The 21,609-nt window shown below is 44.3% G+C and overlaps 1 protein-coding gene across 1 annotated transcript in view; it reads left to right on the top strand.

Moving 5' to 3' along the window:
* Positions 1-21,609, top strand: part of stk3 (serine/threonine kinase 3) — a 31,244-nt gene that overhangs the window by 1,101 nt on the left and 8,534 nt on the right. Inside the window, exons 2-8 of the mRNA XM_084312888.1 lie at positions 648-728; positions 1,704-1,832; positions 5,003-5,117; positions 10,480-10,644; positions 14,250-14,417; positions 14,684-14,821; positions 16,055-16,183. Coding sequence (XP_084169014.1) covers positions 648-728; positions 1,704-1,832; positions 5,003-5,117; positions 10,480-10,644; positions 14,250-14,417; positions 14,684-14,821; positions 16,055-16,183 — 925 coding nt within the window. The remainder of the gene's footprint in view (positions 1-647; positions 729-1,703; positions 1,833-5,002; positions 5,118-10,479; positions 10,645-14,249; positions 14,418-14,683; positions 14,822-16,054; positions 16,184-21,609) is intronic.

The following is a 21,609-nucleotide window of genomic DNA, read 5'->3' on the forward strand; positions in this document are numbered from 1 at the left end:
CGCGCACATTTTCAGATGACTCAGTTCAGTGAGGGTGAATATTGTGAGAGGAGAATTGGAAGAATGCACCAATATGAGAATTTTTTTTAGATCATATTAATATAAGTTCACATAGCTAGGAAACGATGCTAAACACTCAAAAAGGCCATTTATAAGATAGTTCCCCTTTAAGTCCTGGGAGCTCATTCCAGAGCCTTGGGGCCACCGCTTCAAAAGCTCGGTCCCCTAGTCTTTAACCTGGTTTGGGGCACCACCAGGAGGCCCTGATCAGAGGACCCCAAGGATCGGCTGGTCTTATAGGGCTGGATAAGGTCCGAGATGTAAGCAGCTGAAATCTAATACCTTGAACTGGATGCTGAACTGGACAGGAAGCCAGTGCAGGGACTGGGAGGCTAGGATTGGTGTGATATGACAGGATTTCTTTGACCTAGTAAGCAACCTAGCTGCAGAATTTTGGATCAGTTGTATATAGTTTGTATATCTTTGCCATTTACTTGAATTAAAGTTAGTCTTTTATTTGCTCTCCTGACATGCACTGCACTTTTCAATATCATTTTCCATTCCCATCTTCCATCCATGTCATCCATTAAATGCTGGCATTGTAAAATAGAGCAGTCTTAAAAGACATTTTGCCTCCCTCCCCACAGTAAGCTGAAGAAGCTGAGTGAAGACAGTTTGACCAAGCAACCAGAGGAGGTGTTTGATGTGCTGGAGAAGCTTGGTGAAGGGTAAGAATGACAATAGCAAATGTCTTTCTAGTATCAGAAAGTTATTTAACAAACACTACCTTAAAGATCCCGGGCATTCACTCAGAAACATGTTTTTTCATGGTTAACTCTCCTCTTAAAGGCATGGTTTTTTTTTTTTTTTTTGTCCACTTTTTCTCCCATTTTTCTATATTTTCTCCCATCCCCAATTTCGTATCATCCAATTCAACCCTCCCCTGTCACGAACGCTGTTTCTTGCCTCCCACAAGCCGGCTGCAATGTGGACTAAGTCATACATAGCACAAGTCCCCTCCGGTACTTGAGGTAACAGCAGTCTCATCTTTTCACCTGCGCAGCTCGATCTCTGTGTCGAGGAGTAACGCGTGGGAGGCTCACGCTGCCCCCGACACTTCCTGATTCTACTGCGCAGGCGCACCAACCGACTTGTAGGAGTCGCTTGTTCACAACGTTCGATCCCCACCCTTCAGTTTTCCCTCCCCGTAATACGGCCAATGTGTATTACTGCGGACGACCAGCTAAACTGAAAACAATGTGGAGAGCTGGATTCGAACACGCGAATCCTAGCGTCTCCACACTGGTGGCGAGTGCCTTGCCCACTACACCACCTAGCCGCCCCAAGGCATGGCTTTATTATAGAGATTGTTATTTGTATTGACAAGTTCCAGGGCACGAATTGTTATTCAATATGGAAAATCTTTAAAGGAACACACCAACATTATGGGAAATGTGCTTGTCATCTTCTCCAGAGTCAGACAAGAAGATGGATACCAATTTCCTCTCTGCAAATTCAGTTATCTGGCTGCTAGCTAGCCTAGCTTAGCACAAATGAATGGAAGTGGATACGGACCACTAGCCTAGCTTAAAACTCAGGCAGAGGTCATAAAAATGTATCTTAATTCTTAAGTCTCTGAACCATCTAAACATTCTGGTTGAAAATACAAAAAGTTCTAAAATGGTGTGTGTGTTTGTGTGTAGATCCTATGGCAGTGTATTTAAGGCCATCCATAAGGAGTCGGGCCAGGTGGTGGCCATCAAGCAGGTTCCCGTGGAGTCTGACCTGCAGGAGATCATCAAGGAGATCTCCATCATGCAGCAGTGTGACAGGTAGGCACACCTGTCCTACATCCATCCCACAACAGTGGCCCCTATGTCAGGGCCCGTTCTTTGTATGACACTTAACTAGCCCTGGATAATATCACGTCTGCAGTATCTGATCGTCTTGCATCTGGCTAACTCTGTTCCTCGAACACGGGTGTGGAATTGATTAGATGAGCATGGATTCCATCATCCAGGATAACTGCACTCCTGTGGATAGATGAAACCATGATGAACAATCGCATGATTTGCTGATGGTGGCATTATGTCAAAGCCCGGAAATGAAAGACCACCCACCTTCTCTTAGTTGAGCAAGTATTATTGGAAGGATTTGAGGTACAAAAGTCAACAACATTAACGTTATCATTAACGTTACATCAGGGCCGTTCAACATATTGAAGAGTCCTGTGACCAGGGGGCGAAACTAGAGAGCGCCACCCGCCATTTGCGCTCAGTTTATACGTTTGGCGCCTCCCACTATGAGGTCTGCCCGCTGTGTGGCGGCCAATCAAATGGTCATGTGAAAACCGAAAATCATGATCCAATTCTGAGCGGAGTTCTCACTCGCTGTCTGAGCACAGACACGCAGCGCATTGCTGCTCCTAAACCTCCCCTACCTGTTTCTGTATGCTGCATGTAAACACACAGTCACCGTGACTGACGTTAGTCTAGTCAGAGAGACCTCCGTGAGCTGATGTTAGCTACTGTTACAAAATGACCCAGTCAACTATTCACTTTTAGTTTAATACATGAGGCATTGTGTAACGTTATCCAGCTGGCTAGCTACTGATAGCTCACGACATCAACAACTGCTGCAGCAAGTGTCCAGTTACATCGCATCAGCATTCTCGAAGACACTCTGATGTCACGAGACCGCCGCCATCTTGGTATAGGGGGACCATACGGATTTCTACCATCAAATGCATGCGTTGAGGTCCGTTTTTATTACATGTTTTATCACATTCTTGTTCATTTCATAACATTTTCATACGATTTGTTTTGAAAATATTGAGGCCAACATGGCATTTCACTATTTCGAAAGCCTTTCTGGTGATTCTAAGGCGAGATATGAGTCAAAGATCTCCCCCTGATTGACTTGACATAATGTCCATACAAAACACATACAGACATGGCCAACTCTCGAATACCCAAATTGAAGCTGCTGTGTTACGTTTTGTACTAATAACAAACACAGAAATCCAAATCGCAAGTTTTATATAATACCAGCTGATGCATCACGGAGGAAAAAGTGGCTGGTGGCTAACGTTCGGCTAACTCGCTCTGTGTTGTGGTCATGGTAGCTACATGCTAAGCTAACGTTAATTACATAACATCGAACCGATAGGAGCTTATCTTATCTAATCTTACGTGGTGGTACCACTTGTGCCACTACCCGATCAAACATCCACGTAAGATTAGATAAGATAAGCTCCTATCGGTTCGATATTATGTAATTAACGTTAGCTTAGCATGTAGCTACCACAACCACAACAGCAGAGCGAGTTAGCCGAAAGTTAGCCACCAGCCACTTTTTCCTCCTTGATGGTATAAAACTTGCGATTTGGATTTCTGTTTTTGTCATTAGTACAACACGTAACACAGCAGCTCTTTGGCATTGTGAAGGACTGAAGAAAATTCCGCTTGATAGTCTTTAATTTGACGCTTTAACGATCCGTTTCTGCACTAAATGAACCGTACACAATGTACCAGGCGGGGCAGTTTCCCCCCACGCTGCAGTTGCCTAGCAACAACAGACAGGAAGTTGACTTCGAGAATGCGGGCTGGTCCAGGTGCAGTGCAGGAGAATCCTTTCATGCTGAATGTAAGAGTTTAGGGTCCAGCTGTAGCGCCGCAGAATCCTTGCTGGAGGCCACTCGAGTATACACACAGACAGTGGAGCTGTTTGCAGACAACGAGGTGGCGATGTCTTGCAGATAATACAACTACAAGTATGATTATATACCGTACTTTTCGCACTATAAGCCGCACCTGACTATAAGCCGCAGCAGCTAAATTGAATGATGTGTACATATATAAGCCGCACTGGACTATAAGCCGCATGTGTTTTAATGTTTAATTACCATATGTAAGGAGTGGAGCCTGCGGCTTAATTTGACTCAACACGGGAAACCTCACCCGGCCCGGACACGGAAAGGATTGACAGATTGATTGCTCTTTCTCGATTCTGTGAGTGGTGGTGCATGGCCGTTCTTATATTGAGCTTTAAGTTCCCACCTCTACAGAGTGACTCCCATTGGGACACAATACTGTCCGACAAATAACATTAACTCATTTACAAGTTGTATTAAGTTTAGCAAATAAGGGAACAGATAAATAACATTTCAATGCAGTAAAAAAAGCAATATTTCGATTTTCGGGTTTTGTCCACATATAAGCCGCACCGTTATATAAGCCGCAGGGTCGAAAAATGCGGGAAAAAGCCGCGGCTTATAGTCCGAAAAGTACGGTAATATATATATTTTATTAAAAAAAAGAAAAATGTTATATAAAATAATAAGTTGGCAGGTAAGAAATCTGCTTGGCGGGTAGATTCTTCCCATCTACCCGCCACTGGCCGGTGAGTCAAAAAGTTAATTTCGCTCCCTGCCTGTGACGGATAAGACCGAGGATTACTTCCCTGAACCATTTTGTCATGCATTTCTTCATTTCATTTCATTTCAAACCTTTATTTATACTCGTGAAAGCACTGAGGTTTCCCTCATTTACAGTGATGACGAGTTAACAAAGGACACAAATATCATAACAGTTAATAATTACAATGAATTACAATTACTACAATGATGGATTAAAAATAATTACATGATTCAGTACATAGGTCAAGTGCAATGCCTTTAAACTCCATGAATGACGGGAATGTTCCGAGCTTCATTACCACAGCTCCTACAGATTTTTTATTACGATCAATCACAGCCTACCATGTGATTAACACATACAGTAAACAAGTTGTTTGACAGCCTATATATCAATATAGCAACACTGACTGTTCTTGTCTTGTGAGACTGACAATCCTCTCACTTCTCCTATTTCTGCCCTAAATGGAACTGGTCCTTCTCTTTCCATGAAGACTCCAATTGTGTCTGTCCTGTCATTTCCTCCTAGTCCCCATATGGTTAAGTACTGTTGTATTTTTAACCCGTCTTGTCATTTCTTCCCCCTAGTCCCTATGTGGTAAAGTACTATGGCAGTTACTTCAAGAACACTGACCTGTGGATCGTCATGGAATACTGTGGCGCCGGCTCCGTCTCAGACATCATCAGACTGCGTAACAAAACGGTGGGTCCTTCAATGCTGACAAGAGTGCCCAAGTTAGGGACGGCGTCAGGTCAGGGCCGTCCTGCCTGCAAGGCAGATCAGGCGCTGCACGTATGGCCCAGCCTTCCTTAATGGGGCCCCCAACAAATTTGATACTTTTATGGTAGCAATCGAATTGCTTCAATACTATTGAGTATCGCAAAATGCTGTGGTAACGACATTTGGTATCGAATGACACAAATTGCGATACCCAAGTAGTTCATCGCATCAATGTCAGTGAGCCAATAAGGATGTTTCTTCCAACATTTCTTCTGTTCAACCACAATCCCAAATCATCCAAAATGTAACAAAGCCTCCAACTGGCTCACACATTTGCACATAACAAAGTAAGGAATCGAAAAGTATCGTGTTGGTATCTGTATTGAGTCCCAGGTATTGGTATTGGCACCCGTATAGAACATTTTCAAACAATACCCAGACCTACCCCCAACCAATTAGATTTTTGTTTAAAAGATAGATTAAAAGGTCTGACTGCCAAATTAGTAGTGGAATTATTTAATCAAGGCCCTCTTAGTTATTTCCCTGAAACATCAATCATCATGTCAAACATAATTTCAACCGACCAATCAGAGGGCCCTTCCAAACGTCAGTCATCATGTCGAACACAATTTCAACAAATAGGTGCAGATATCTGATTTAAGCGAAAGGGCCCAAATATGTTTAAGATTAATTCCAATATGTTGCTTCCAGGGGAAGTTCTACTCTTGCATAAAGCCAGAAAACCGAAACGTTTATGGCGCTTGCTCACATAGAGAAGAGAAAAATAATATTAAGATTTTTTTTTAAGGTTGAATCTGTAACGCTGTGAAACAAAGTGTTGGAGGTATTGTGCAAATGCAGTGAAGCAAAGAATCCTAAATAAAAAGTGTCATTACTCTGTATATGAACTCTGCATATCCTGTACAGCAAGAAGACCTTCTTTCCTGCTCTGCGATTTCTCTGTATGTTGTATTTATTATGCCCCTAATACTGTAGGCCATATACTGTGACCTCTCTGGTTCTATGTTTGACCTCTAACCTCACTGCATTTATACAATACCTCAAAACTCCACTGGTTTTTATATTTTACATTAGACCAAGATAGACATAGATTGATAGTCTTAGTAAAAGTTCAGCTTTGTGTTTGGTTAGAAAAAGTTATACTGTTCTCTCTTTTGTCCTGACATTTGTTGACATTTTGGGGTAGAACACATCATAGCCTACTACAATAACCTAGGGGTCCGCAAAGACGATTTCAAACTAGAAATGGTAACAACAGCTGAGGTTAGGGCTGGGTGATATGGAAAGAAATCATATCGCGATAACGATATGATAATGTTATCATATTTCTCGATATCGATAATTATCGAATTATAATAATTATAATAAGTATAATTTTTTTTTCTTTTTTTATAAAACAGATTTATGTTTTTTTTTTTTTTTTATCTACTTTTTCTCCCATTTTCTATATTATCTCCCATCCCAATTTTGTATCATCCAATTCAACCCTCCCCTGTCACGGACGCTGTTTCTTGCCTCCCACAAGCCGGCTGCAATGTGGACTAAGTCATACATAGCACAAGTCCCCTCCGGTACTTGAGGTAACAGCAGTCGCATCTTTTCACCTGCGCAGCTCGATCTCTCAGTGGCGAGGAGTAACGTGTGGGAGGCTCACGCTGCCCCCGACACTTCCTGATTCTACTGCGCAGGCGCACCAACCGACCTGTAGGAGTCGCTGTCCACAACGCCCGATCCCCACCCATCAGTTTCCCACCCCCTAATACGGCCAATGTGTATTAGTACAGACGACCAGCTAAACTGAAAGCAAATGTGGAGCGCTGGGCTCGAACAGGCGAGCCCAGCGTCTCCAGCATTTTGTGGCGAGCGCCTTGCCCACTACGCCACGTAGCCGCCAATAAAACAGATTTATGTTTATTTTGCAGCAATTCTTTGTCATTGCCGCCATCTTTAGTGTTACATCCCCTCACACTCCAGTTCTCAGGCTGCAGCTGGTTTAAAAGCTAAAGTAAACCGGCTTCTCTGCTGGCTGTGGCTCCAGGGGAGTTGAACAGTTCTGGCTCTGCTAGTTTATTTTCGATCTTTTGGCGCTTTTTTGGTGGACAAACCACCGCACATGTGCACCGTGACTCGTGACTGGAGTCTAGTTCTGTTAGCACACATGTACAGACGGTTTCAAACTGTATTTTAAATTAGAAAGCAAACAAAATAAATGGACAAGAGAAAAATAAATCTCAATTTGGTCAGTATTGTCATTTGGACAAGCAAAGCCATTACTTTAAGTTGCAGGCAAGAAAGACAAGTCTGTCCACTGTCTCTGGTTTTAAAACTGCCCTGTTGCAGGTCACAAAAAAAAAATATATATATAAAAAAAAAAAATGTATTTCGATATCGATTATTAAAATATATCGCGATATTTATCGTTATCGTTATATCGCCCAGCCCTAGCTGAGGTACTCAAAAAAACTGAGTGCCCTCCAACCTAACAAGGCCACTGGCCATGACAATATCCCCTCCAAATTCCTCGAGACTCAGCAGCCGCCATCACCCCAGTCATCACACACATAATAAACCTCTCCATAAAACAGGGGCACGTACCCAAAGACTTCAAAATTGCGAGGGTAACTCTCCTGCACAAAAAGGGCAGCAAATTAGACCCAGGCAACTACCGCCATGTTTCTATTCTTACCTCCATCTCGAAAGTCATGGAAAAAATAGTATACGAACAGGTTGAAAAGTACCTCACGAAAATCGAATCTACGAATTCCAATCTGGCTTCAGAACATCCTACTCCACTGACGCATGCCTTCTCTATTTGAATGACCACATCAAACAAGAGGTGGACGCGGGCAAATTCTGCGGCATGGTCATGCTGGACCTACAAAAGGCCTTCGACACTGTCAATCACTCCATTCTGATTGACAAGCTAAAAGCAATTGGTTTTGATAGTTCATCAGTGAGCTGGATGCAATCCTACCCGGAGGGGAGAGAACAGATGGTGGAGGAAAACGGTACCATATCCCCCCCCCCTCTCCCAGTAAGCTGTGGCGTTCCACAAGGAAGCATACTAGGACCGCTACTGTTCCTAATTTATGCAAATGACATGTCGTCAGCTTGTGACTGCAACTTGTTCCTGTTCGCGGATGACTCAGCCCTGCTGGTCTCTGACAAGAACAAGTTACAGGTTGAAAAAACCCTCAGCTCAGTCAGAACTCGGCAGAATCTGCACCTGGCTCGCTGATAACAAACTATCATTACACCTGGGTAAAACAGAGTCCATTCTCAGAGTCTAATAACAAACTCAGCAAGACCGACGGCTTCTCAGTTACAGTGGGTGACAATATTGTCACAAGGAAAGATGAAATTACATACCTAGGTTCCATCCTAGAGGCAAATCTTTCCTGTGACAAAATGGCATCCAATGTAATAAAAAAAGTCAACCAACAAACTAGATTCTTGTACCGGATCTCCTCTCTGGTAAACAAGAATACCCTGAAGACTCTGGCAGGAGCACTCATTCAAGGGTACTACGACTATGCTTGCACCTCATGGTACCAAAGCACCTCAAAGGCGCTAAAAACAAAATTACAAACATCACGAAACAAACTGGTCAGACTACTGCTTGACCTTACTCCTAGAACCCACCTCATCCCTGCCCACTTTGACAACCTAGGATGGCTTAGAGTAGACGACAGAGTACAGCAACTTGCAATGGGCCTGGTCTACAAGATACACTACACGACTAAGGTACCCATGTACATGTCAAAATACTTCCCAAAGGTCAGTGAATACCACGACCACAACACCAGAGGGAGCTCCACAAATCATGTGAAACCCAGATTCGGCTCAAACAAGGGACTAAACACGTTTCGCAATTATGCCACATTGATTTATTGATTGATTGAAAAGTTTATTAACAGATTGCAGAATGGGTACAGTACAGTACAGCTCAATACATACAATTGTTAAGGGGATGCAGACCAGAGAAAGACTTTCGTCTTGTTTACATCAGGGTCCCCCATTTTCAATTCATCATAACATATATGACATACATGACATACAGATAGACAGTACTGCTACATCTATACATTTATGACATATCAGATTTGCAAATACAGTACTGTTTGTGATACAAAAGTGTCCAGAAAAGGAGTGTATATACATTTGGCGTAGAAACTGTACATTGGAGGAGGTTGGATGGGTGGGGTGGGGTTGGGTGGGTTGGGTGAGGGCTGTACATTGGAGGTGGGGGGGGGGGGGGGGGGGGGGTTGGGTAGGGCCGGGACACACACACATTTTACACTGTACATTGGAATACTGACAAAGCCTTACTTGGTCATTTACTGTACAATGTGGAATGCCCTACCCACAGCTGTAAAGGAATGTGAATCACTACCCACTTTCAAAACCACTCTCAAAGAGCACCTACGGGAGACTGCAATTCGAAACTGGCCCCTGTAAATGTCCTAACCCAACCCCTCCAATGTACAGTAAATGTCCTAACCCAATAATACACGAGACCCTCTTCTTGGGACCAAGTAAGGTTTTGTCGATAATCCAATGTACAGTTACCCCCCCACCCCACCTACCCTGTATGTATCACAAACGGTACTGTATTTGTAAATTTGGTATGTCATAAATGTATAGATGTAGCAGTACTGTCTATCTGTATGTCATGTATGTCATATATGTTATGATGAATTGAAAATGGGGGACCCTGATGTAAACAAGACGAAAGTCTTTCTCTGGTCTGCATCCCCTTAACAATTGTGTGTATTGAGCTGTACTGTATTGTACCCATTCTGCAATCTGTTAATACAATTTTCAATCAATCAATCAGACCACTCACTGGTTGAATGAAAAAACAAAACGACACTAAAAAAGGATGACTTTCACAGGATGACTTGAACATTACATATTCTCGTTTCTCCAGGATCTTAACTGATTTGTTTTCCGTCTTCACTCTCAGATCTTAACTGATTTGTTTTCTGTCTTCACTCTCAGATCTTAACTGATTTGTTTTCCATCTTCACTCTCAGATCTTAACTGATTTGTTTTCCATCTTCACTCTCAGATCTTAACTCATTTATTTTCTACCTTCACTCTCTCAGATCTTGACTGATAAATGTTTTACCTTCACTCTCGGATCTTAACTGATTTATTTTCTACCTTCACTCTCGCAGATCTTAACTGATTTATTTTCTACCTTCACTCTCAAGATCTTAACTGATTTATTTTCTACCTTCACTCTCTCGGATCTTAACTGATTTGTTTTCTCCCACCACTCTCTCAGAGCCTAACTGATGTGTTTTATTCTCTCCCCCAGCTGACGGAGGATGAGATCGCCACCATCCTGAAGTCCACCCTGAAAGGCCTGGAGTACCTCCACTTCATGAGGAAGATCCACCGGGACATCAAGGCCGGCAACATCCTGCTCAACACGGAGGGACACGCCAAACTGGCAGACTTCGGAGTGGCCGGACAACTGACGGTAATATAGTAATAATAAAAAAAAAAAAATGTTATTGCTAATTAAAATTAAATAAATGTATTTATTATTTAAATGCCTATATATCATATTCGACGCAGACGGTAGGCTATATATAGCTCATTTTGTTATTAATCTTATTAAACTCACCTCCGGTTTTGGGGATATTAGCCTCCGGATTCTATTGCCCCCTTCCCTCTGGACAGTGTCCCGGCGATACTCCCTGTGTATTCTGTTATTATAACAAACCGACCCTCTGATTCAGTTCTCAATAATAGTCGGGCCAGACTTGCTGAAGAGGCGCTCCTCTGAACAACTATGTGACATCCCCCTCTCCTCCACGGGTGATGGTGAAGCGGTGGGGATGGGGATCATCTGAAACGGTGTTCTGCGAAATGCGCATGACCCACAATCGTTCACACTACAATATCCTGCCACCTTGCTGACGAACGTCTTGTTGAGTCTTGTTGTTGATATATCTTAAACAATATCTTAAACATATGTTTTTCATTGCACCTTTTGAACTGTATATGCATGTAAATATTTGCATGTAATTGGCTTTGCAGCCGAATGTATTTGTAGATGATAAAATGTCGGTACACCTGTTGGAATTCGGAGTGAACTATAGGGTGACGTCACCCTGCTGTCCAAACATATAGGCGATTCGCGCTACGGCAGCAGTTCTCAGCAGAGTATTAGAATTTCGCAGAACACCGGCTCGGACAGGTGACAGGCAGCGCGACTCGAGTGAGCTGCTCAGCAGCCTCGGCTGGAGATGCATCCTGCTGCAGGACCACAGCACCGACACACTAAGGACCGTGACAATTTGCGGACCCACACTCTCCAGACCCTCGCTCCCATTGGCTGATTTGGGTCACGTGACCGTCCCACTCCAATTCAGCCATTGGGTGGGACGGTCACGTGACCCAAATCAGCCAATGGGAGCGAGGGTCTGGAGAGTGTGGGTCCGCAAAGTGTCGCGGTCCTGAATGTGTCGGTGCTGTGGTCCTGCAGATGGATACTATTGCTCGGCTGCGCAATACATTGGTTTGTGACGTCGCCCGATTTTTTTATTTTAAATATAAGAGGGTATTGGAACGAGGCATTAAATTAACAACATTTAAAACATGTTTTTAAATAATAATCTTTGAAAGATAAAAAATAAAAAATTATAATTTTTTTTTTATCTTTGAATTGCAGGACATTGTTTTGTTGTTGCGGGACGCGGGACAAACGGCCCAATATCAGGACTGTCCCGCGAGTCGCGGGACAGGTGGTCACCCTAGTGAGCACTGAAATGCGAAAATTAACTAAATGGGTTTTATTTCTATTTGGAGGGCAAATAATGTACTCAGTGGATGCCTGAACACAGAGTAACACCCGTATCACCGACTACCGCGGCAAGCCTAGTCTCTGGGTAACTTGGACTTAACTTAAAGAAAATACTAGAGTACACAGGTCATATTCGCTTTTTATTATAAGGCGCGAGGACTAACGTTTCGATGTGTCTTCATCAAAATATGTTTTTATTCGTTGTATTGAGGTGATTGGCACTTAATTGTGACCGAAACAATGTCTGACTGTTTAATAAATATGTTGATAAGATATGGCTTTGAATATTATCTAGTATTTGGTCTGAATGTGTACTTTTGGTGGAGTTTGTTCGGAGTGTCAATCAAACTTTATTTTCAATTATTTAGGCTGTGATTAATCATTAAATCATACATTTACACCATGATTCAATTCATTTTGACACTTGTTTAAATGAATCAATTGTAATAGGATTACAATTGGGATGGAACTGATTCAGCCAGCAATGATTTAATATGCCATTAAATCCTTACACCAAGAAAGTGCACAGCATTATTCATTAAGTAATTAATTGGATAAACTTGCTCATTCATTTAAATTAAGACGTATCAAGTTTATAGATCAGTGCGGTTTCATTTCCACATTAGATCAATTATTTCCACCTCTGGGCTGGGCGATATGGCCTCTAAATGATATCGCGATATTTTTTGGCCATATCACGAAAACGATACACGATATATATCGCGATATTTTGACATTTCCTCTAAAGCACTTAAAAATGCTTGATTTAACCCTTTGATGCATAGTCACGCCAATATGATGATTATAATACAGTATATTACAGTCCCTGCAACATATGTTTGCATTATTAAACCATGAAGATGCTTTAAAAAATAATCTTGTGAAAATGTACTAAGAGTAGTCTACTGACACAAATTTATTTACATTAAAGGGGAACTATTTTACTATTTCTTTCACTATTTGGGCACTTTTACACAATTCCTGTGAGTCTATGGAACACCTCTGTAATATATATATTTTTTTTTATTCATTGTTTTGTATTTCTAATCAAGTCCTCAAAAACAGCATTTTTCTACCTCAAGATCTCGAGCTGTTTTGAGCCTGGGCTCCTAAACCACTGCGGGTCGTCGTCTTCCCCTGAACATTAACATGCAGCAGTGACTATATGACATCACATATAGGCACATTTTCAAACGACTCAGTTCAGTGAGGGTGAATATTGTGAGAGGAGAATTGGAAGAATGCGCCAATATGAGAATTTTGAGACATAGATCATATTAATATAAGTTCACATAGCTAGGAAACAATGCTAAACACTCAAAGGCCATTTATAAGATGGTTCCCCTTAAGTACACTATTTATATAAAAACTCTTGGGTGCCTAAGACTTTTGCACAGTACTGTGTTTTCGATCCACTTTAGCCAAACACACACACACACATATATATATGTATGTATATATATATATATACACACACTGATAAAATAATAATCACACACAAAGGGATAATGGCTTATAGCAGACTTAATGATTTTAGAATATTTCAGATAATGAAATTAAATGTTTATCATCAACTATCCAGTTAGTATTTATACTGTAACGTTTGGCTACTTTAAATCATTGAATGTAGAGAGAGCGAGCGCGCGAGAGAGCCAGCCCCCCCCCCCGGGTTTTGTAAGTTTGCGTTTTGAGCGTATAAGCTGCCGTAGGTGATGATGTCACACTCGAATGTCAACACAGGAAGTTGAACACACGGTGATGCGAACTGGATGCCCGATATGAAGAAACGAATAACCAATAAATATGAAGTTATGTTTGAACTTCTGTTGTCAAGCCTCATCAATATTACCCCACCCCCTTTCCTCACGAATGGAACTAGTGTTGTGGAGTTTGCTTTAAGCGTTTCCAGGGTTAGCAGCTAACGCTAGTTAGCTTAGCCTAGTTATGTGGGATAACTTAGTTAGCAGCTAACGTTAGCCCATTGTTCGCATCAATTAAATTGCATGTCATTAAAGGTCCGCACTAGTCTGTGTCTAATGAAATTACAATTGCATGTCATTTAAGATCCGCGCTGGTCTGTGTCTATAATGAAATGAGAGGAAAGCTCTGCGCTAAAGCAAGTCTCATCTCAGCCGTGACGTGACAACATATACTCGATGTTCACGATATAGTAATTTACTACATCATGTAGAACAAGCCGCGATACATCGAGTATACTCGATATATCGCCCAGCCCTACCTCTGATGACTGTGATGATTCTCTTGTGTTTCCGAAGGACACTATGGCTAAGCGGAACACAGTGATTGGCACGCCATTCTGGATGGCCCCAGAGGTGATCCAGGAGATCGGCTATAACTGTGTGGCTGACATCTGGTCCCTGGGCATCACATCCATCGAGATGGCTGAGGGAAAGCCGCCCTACGCTGACATCCACCCCATGAGAGTGAGTCTCCTGATGGGTGAAGAATGGTTTAGCTCACCTATAGAGCCCAAGTGCTGTGCTACAATGGGGGGAAGTGGACAGTTTGATTTTGGGGTACCTCAAGGCAGCGTACTGGGTCCTCTTACAGTGTTTGAATGAATTATCTGGCATGAAATCTCTCGCTCACTAACTCACTTGGCTCTTTCTCTCCATCTCAATCTCACTCTCTTTCTCTCCCTTCCTTCTCTCTCTCTCTCCCTCCCTTCTCTCTCTCTCTCTACCATCAGGCCATCTTCATGATCCCCACCAACCCTCCTCCCACATTCAGAAAGCCTGAGCTGTGGACAGATGAGTTCACTGACTTTGTCAAGAAGTGTCTGGTGAAGAACCCGGAGCAGAGAGCCACCGCCACACAGCTGCTACAAGTGAGTTTTTATTTTTATTATTTTTATTTTTTCTCCAATTTTCTGTTTTTCTCCCCGTCCCAATTTAGTCGCTGTGCCAATTCCCCCCCTCCCCTACCTGGCTGCTGTATGCATGTTCTCCTACGAGTCGGTACAAGGGCGTCCCGAAGCCGACCGCACACTTCCTCCGATACGTGCGGCGACTGCCAGTGACGTCTTTTCACTTGGCAGCGAGGACTCTCATTGGTGAAGTGTAACGCGTGGGAGGGCATGCTATCTCCACCAAGTCCTGCCCCCGCTGAGCAAGCGCCGAGACCTGACCTGTAGGCGTCGCTGTCCACAACGCCAGATTCCCACCCACCAGCTTCCCACCCCCTAATACTGCCAATTGTATTAGTATGAACGACCAGCCAAGCTGGTAGCAACACCGAGAGCTGGGCTCGAACCCAGCATCTCCTGCGTTGGTGACGAGCGCAATCTCCGCTACGCCACCTGACCGCCTACAAGTGAGTTTTTTAAAGTAGAGTCTGGAGTCTAGACACGCCTTTTGCTTGCTACTCAAAATGCCCGGTTGGAGATCAACCTTCTATCTAGGTAATGTTTTGTGTACTCAGGCCCATACAGTATGCTATACCTTTTAGTTTTTTTTTTATTCTATACCACTTGAATCATAACTGTCCTGAACAAAAAGTAAAAAAGAAGTGTACCCCCCCCCCCCTTCAAGTAGCATTGAAAAGAATAACATATCTATGTCAGGTACTATGCCACCTACAGTACCTGTACCAGGGAAATGGGTCAATTATATACCATAATTAATCTATCCGCACACACACATTTTAAATGCTTTATTTTCATCTGATATTCCAGAGGTTCATCGTGGTTTTAAAGACATCATCTCTGCCACAGGGCCTGCCTACCAGAAACCGAACACAATATTGCTAGTTGTTTGTAGAATACAAACGGGTATTGAGTTGGAGGGGGGCCGGGAGGGGTGAGTTAGAAAGGGTGGGGGGGGGGGGGTGGTACCGGGTAAGACAAAAGGTGGATGAGTGGGGGAGGGTAGACATAACTTGAGTATTGGAGGACACTAGGCTCTCTATGGTAGGTGTATCTTCTACACATCCAAGAAGATATGTACAAGTTTGTACAAGAAGGCTTGATCCGTATACAGGTCAAATGATAATCACTTCTCTCATCATCATTTACAAAAGCAATATCACACACACAGTCTGACCTGCTGTCCTATCCGCCCAGCACGCCTTCATCAGCCAGGCCAAGCCGGTGAGCATCCTGAGGGACCTGATCACAGAGTCCATGGAGATGAAGGCCAAGAGGCAGCAGGAGCAGCAGAGAGAGCTGCTGGAGGAGGACGACAACAACTCTGTACGTAAACAACACACTGACCAAGCCTCTGTACGTAAACACACTGACCAAGCCTCTGTATGTAAACAACACACTGACCTCTGTATGTAAACACACTGACCAAGCCTCTGTACGTCAACAACACACTGACCACGCCTCTGTATGTAAACAACACACTGACCTCTGTATGTAAACACACTGACCAAGCCTCTGTACGTCAACAACACACTGACCACGCCTCTGTATGTAAACAACACACTGACCACGCCTCTGTATGTAAACAACACACTGACCAAGCCTCTGTACGTAAACAACACACTGACCAAGCCTCTGTATGTAAACAACACACTGACCAAGCCTCTGTACGTAAACAACACACTGACCTCTGTATGTAAACAACACACTGACCAAGCCTCTGTACGTAACCAACACACTGACCAAGCCTCTGTACGTAAACAACACACTGACCAAGCCTCTGTACGTAAACAACACACTGACCTCTGTATGTAAACAACACACTGACCAAGCCTCTGTGCGTAAACAACACACTGACCAAGCCTCTGTATGTAAACAACACACTGACCAAGCCTCTGTACGTAAACAACACACTGACCTCTGTATGTAAACAACACACTGACCAAGCCTCTACGTAAACAACACACTGACCAAGCCTCTGTACGTAAACAACACACTGACCAAGCCTCTGTTCATAAACAACACACTGACCAAGCCTCTGTACGTAAACAACACACTGACCAAGCCTCTGTACGTAAACAACACACTGGCCTCTGTATGTAAACAACACACTGACCAAGCCTCTGTACGTAAACAACACACTGACCTCTGTATGTAAACAACACACTGACCAAGCCTCTACGTAAACAACACACTGACCAAGCCTCTGTACGTAAACAACACACTGACCAAGCCTCTGTTCATAAACAACACACTGACCAAGCCTCTGTACGTAAACAACACACTGACCAAGCCTCTGTACGTAAACAACACACTGACCTCTGTATGTAAACACACTGACCAAGCCTCTGTACGTCAACAACACACTGACCACGCCTCTGTATGTAAACAACACACTGACCAAGCCTCTGTACGTAAACAACACACTGACCAAGCCTCTGTATGTAAACAACACACTGACCAAGCCTCTGTACGTAAACAACACACTGACCTCTGTATGTAAACAACACACTGACCAAGCCTCTACGTAAACGACACACTGACCAAGCCTCTGTACGTAAACAACACACTGACCAAGCCTCTGTACGTAAACAACACACTGACCTCTGTATGTAAACAACACACTGACCAAGCCTCTACGTAAACAACACACTGACCAAGCCTCTGTACGTAAACAACACACTGACCAAGCCTCTGTACGTAAACAACACACTGACCAAGCCTCTGTTCGTAAACAACACACTGACCAAGCCTCTGTACGTAAACAACACACTGACCAAGCCTCTGTACGTAAACAACACACTGGCCTCTGTATGTAAACAACACACTGACCAAGCCTCTGTTCGTAAACACACTGACCAAGCCTCTGTATGTAAACAACACACTGACCAAGCCTCTGTACGTAAACAACACACTGACCAAGCCTCTGTACGTAAACAACACACTGGCCTCTGTATGTAAACAACACACTGACCAAGCCTCTGTACGTAAACAACACACTGACCTCTGTATGTAAACAACACACTGACCAAGCCTCTACGTAAACAACACACTGACCAAGCCTCTGTACGTAAACAACACACTGACCAAGCCTCTGTTCATAAACAACACACTGACCAAGCCTCTGTACGTAAACAACACACTGACCAAGCCTCTGTACGTAAACAACACACTGACCTCTGTATGTAAACACACTGACCAAGCCTCTGTACGTCAACAACACACTGACCACGCCTCTGTATGTAAACAACACACTGACCAAGCCTCTGTACGTAAACAACACACTGACCAAGCCTCTGTATGTAAACAACACACTGACCAAGCCTCTGTACGTAAACAACACACTGACCTCTGTATGTAAACAACACACTGACCAAGCCTCTACGTAAACGACACACTGACCAAGCCTCTGTACGTAAACAACACACTGACCAAGCCTCTGTACGTAAACAACACACTGACCTCTGTATGTAAACAACACACTGACCAAGCCTCTACGTAAACAACACACTGACCAAGCCTCTGTACGTAAACAACACACTGACCAAGCCTCTGTACGTAAACAACACACTGACCAAGCCTCTGTTCGTAAACAACACACTGACCAAGCCTCTGTACGTAAACAACACACTGACCAAGCCTCTGTACGTAAACAACACACTGGCCTCTGTATGTAAACAACACACTGACCAAGCCTCTGTTCGTAAACACACTGACCAAGCCTCTGTATGTAAACAACACACTGACCAAGCCTCTGTACGTAAACAACACACTGACCAAGCCTCTGTACGTAAACACACTGACCAAGCCTCTGTACGTCAACAACACACTGACCAAGCCTCTGTATGTAAACAACACACTGACCTCTGTATGTAAACACACTGACCAAGCCTCTGTACGTAAACAACACACTGACCAAGCCTCTGTACGTAAACAACACACTGACCAAGCCTCTGTATGTAAACAACACACTGACCAAGCCTCTGTATGTAAACAACACACTGACCTCTGTATGTAAACAACACACTGACCTCTGTATGTAAACACACTGACCAAGCCTCTGTATGTAAACAACACACTGACCAAGCCTCTGTACGTAAACAACACACTGACCTCTGTATGTAAACAACACACTGACCAAGCCTCTGTATGTAAACAACACACTGACCAAGCCTCTGTACGTAAACAACACACTGACCTCTGTATGTAAATACACTGACCAAGCCTCTGTACATAAACAACACACTGACCAAGCCTCTGTACGTAAACAACACACTGACCAAGCCTCTGGATGTAAAAAAACACACTGACCAAGCCTCTGGACTCACTCATGGTGTCTGTGGGAATCAGTCAGTCATTTTTATCTAGAGCTGCTACTAACAATAATTGAAGTAATTGATTCCTCTAACGATCATGTTAGTTAAATGAATCTGTGCATCCAAACGATGCATTTTTTTATATATATTTTTTTTTAAAGACAATTGAACATTTTAATTTAAGTTGACTTGTGTTCTATTTTTCAACTTAACTTTCAACTTACCTCTGACTAACCTAGTGTATTTGTAGTGTGTGTCTGGAGCGTGTGCATGTGAGATGTGGGTGAACTAATGATGCACAGGTGTGTTCTATCATTCTATCAGTACTAATCAGCTACCTAATTGTTCCTACTCCTTCCGTGGCAATAATATCTTTCTTCCAGCACATCGTCTGCTCCACAAGGGGAGGAAATACACTCGACCACTGCTACACCCCGCTCAGAGCCGGATACAAGGCTGTACCGGCTCCACCATTAGCGGGAGCAACAAACACGTCGGATCACGCCGCGGCCGCCGCCATCTTTTTGGTCCCAGCATATAAACAGATCACGTGACGCCGTCGTGTCACGTGAGGTAAAAAAATGGGACGACCAATCAGAGGCCACGTTTCAGGACGCACTAGATGACGCCGACTGGGGAATGTTCAGGAGGAGTAACAGTGACGTCAGCGATTTCACAGACGCTGTGGTGTCATTCATAACAACACTGGCTGATAGTATCGTCCCCACAAAGAAGGCGAGGGTGTTCCCAAACCAGAAACCATGGGTGGACAGTACCATCAGAGCAGCCCTGAACTCTCGCACCACTGCTTATAACCGGGGCAGAGAGTCAGGAAACATGGAAGAGTACAAGACAACAGTCTACACTCTGCGCAAGGCTGTCAAACTTGCTAAGAGGACGTATGCCGACAAGATGGAGGCACAAATGGCACAGAATGACACAAGAGGCTTATGGCAGGGACTGAGGGCTATAACTGACTACAAAGTCAGCGCCCCCTCAATGGGGAGCGACGACGCCTCCCTTGCGGACCAGCTCAACACCTTCTATGCGCGGTTTGGTGCAAACAGTGGCACTGCTAGCCCAACGGCTAGTGACGTCACTGGTGCGCCGGCTGTTGTGGAGGGGGGGGGGCATCCGCGGGGGGGCGGGGACGCTCTCTCATTGACGGTACACAGTGTGAGAAGAGCATTTATGCAGGTGAACACCAGGAAGGCTGCTGGCCCAGATGGTATAACAGGACGCATACTTAAGTCCTGTGCCAACCAGCTTGCCCCGGTGTTCACCGCCATATTTAATCAATCCCTGGCGGAGTCGGTGGTCCCTGCCTGCTTCAAGATGTCTACCATCATCCCTGTACCGAAGAAACCCTCCCCAACATGTCCAAATGACTACAGACCGGTGGCACTCACCTCTGTGGTCATGAAATGTTTTGAGAGGCTGGTCAAGGACCACATTTGTGCCTCCCTCCCCAGTGATATGGACCCTATGCAATTTGCATACAGGACAAACTGGTCCACTGACGACGCGGTCTCCCAGGTACTGCACAGCACCCTCTCCCACCTTGACCGTCAGAAGGGGGGCTATGTGAGACTGTTGTTCATTGACTACAGCTCAGCGTTCAACACCATAGTCCCCACCAGACTGGTGGACAAGCTGATCGAGCTGGGTCTGAGCTCCGCCCTGAGCGCCTGGGTACTGGACTTTCTGAGTGAAAGACCCCAGGCGGTCAGGGTGGGGGGTCAGACCTCCAACACCATCACCCTGAGCATCGGGTCCCCCCAGGGCTGTGTTCTAAGCCCCCTGCTGTACTCACTCTACACACACGACTGTGTGGCCAAGTTCAGCTCCAACTCCATAGTGAAGTTCGCAGACGACACGGTGGTGGTGGGGCTGATCTCGGACAACGACGAGAAGGCCTACCGGGAGGAGGTTGAGGTACTGGAACGCTGGTGCCAGGACAACAGCCTGCTCCTGAACATTGGTAAAACCAAGGAGCTGATTGTGGATTATAGGAGAGGACAGCAGGAGACACACACACCACTGATGATTAACGGGGCTACCGTGGACAGGGTGAGCAGCTTTAAGTACCTGGGGGTCCACATCTCAGAGGATCTGACATGGTCAACACACATAGACACAGTAGTAAAGAAGGCGAAACAGCGCCTCTACCACCTGAGACAGTTAAGGAAGTTCAGAGTATCGGGGAAGATACTCCAGTCCTTCTACTCAGGAGCTGTAGAGAGCATCTTGACCGGAAACATCACTGCCTGGTATGGAAACAGCACGGCACAAGACAAGAAGGCCCTACAGAGAGTGGTGCGCTCAGCCGAGCGTACCACGGGTATTGCACTACCTCCCCTGCAGGTTCTATACAACAAGAGGTGCAAATCCAGAGCCTGCAGGATAATGAAAGACCCTCACCACCCCAATAACAGC

Source organism: Notolepis coatsorum, assembly GCF_963971535.1.
Source record: "Notolepis coatsorum genome assembly, chromosome: 4".
Classification (NCBI taxonomy): domain Eukaryota; kingdom Metazoa; phylum Chordata; class Actinopteri; order Aulopiformes; family Paralepididae; genus Notolepis; species Notolepis coatsorum.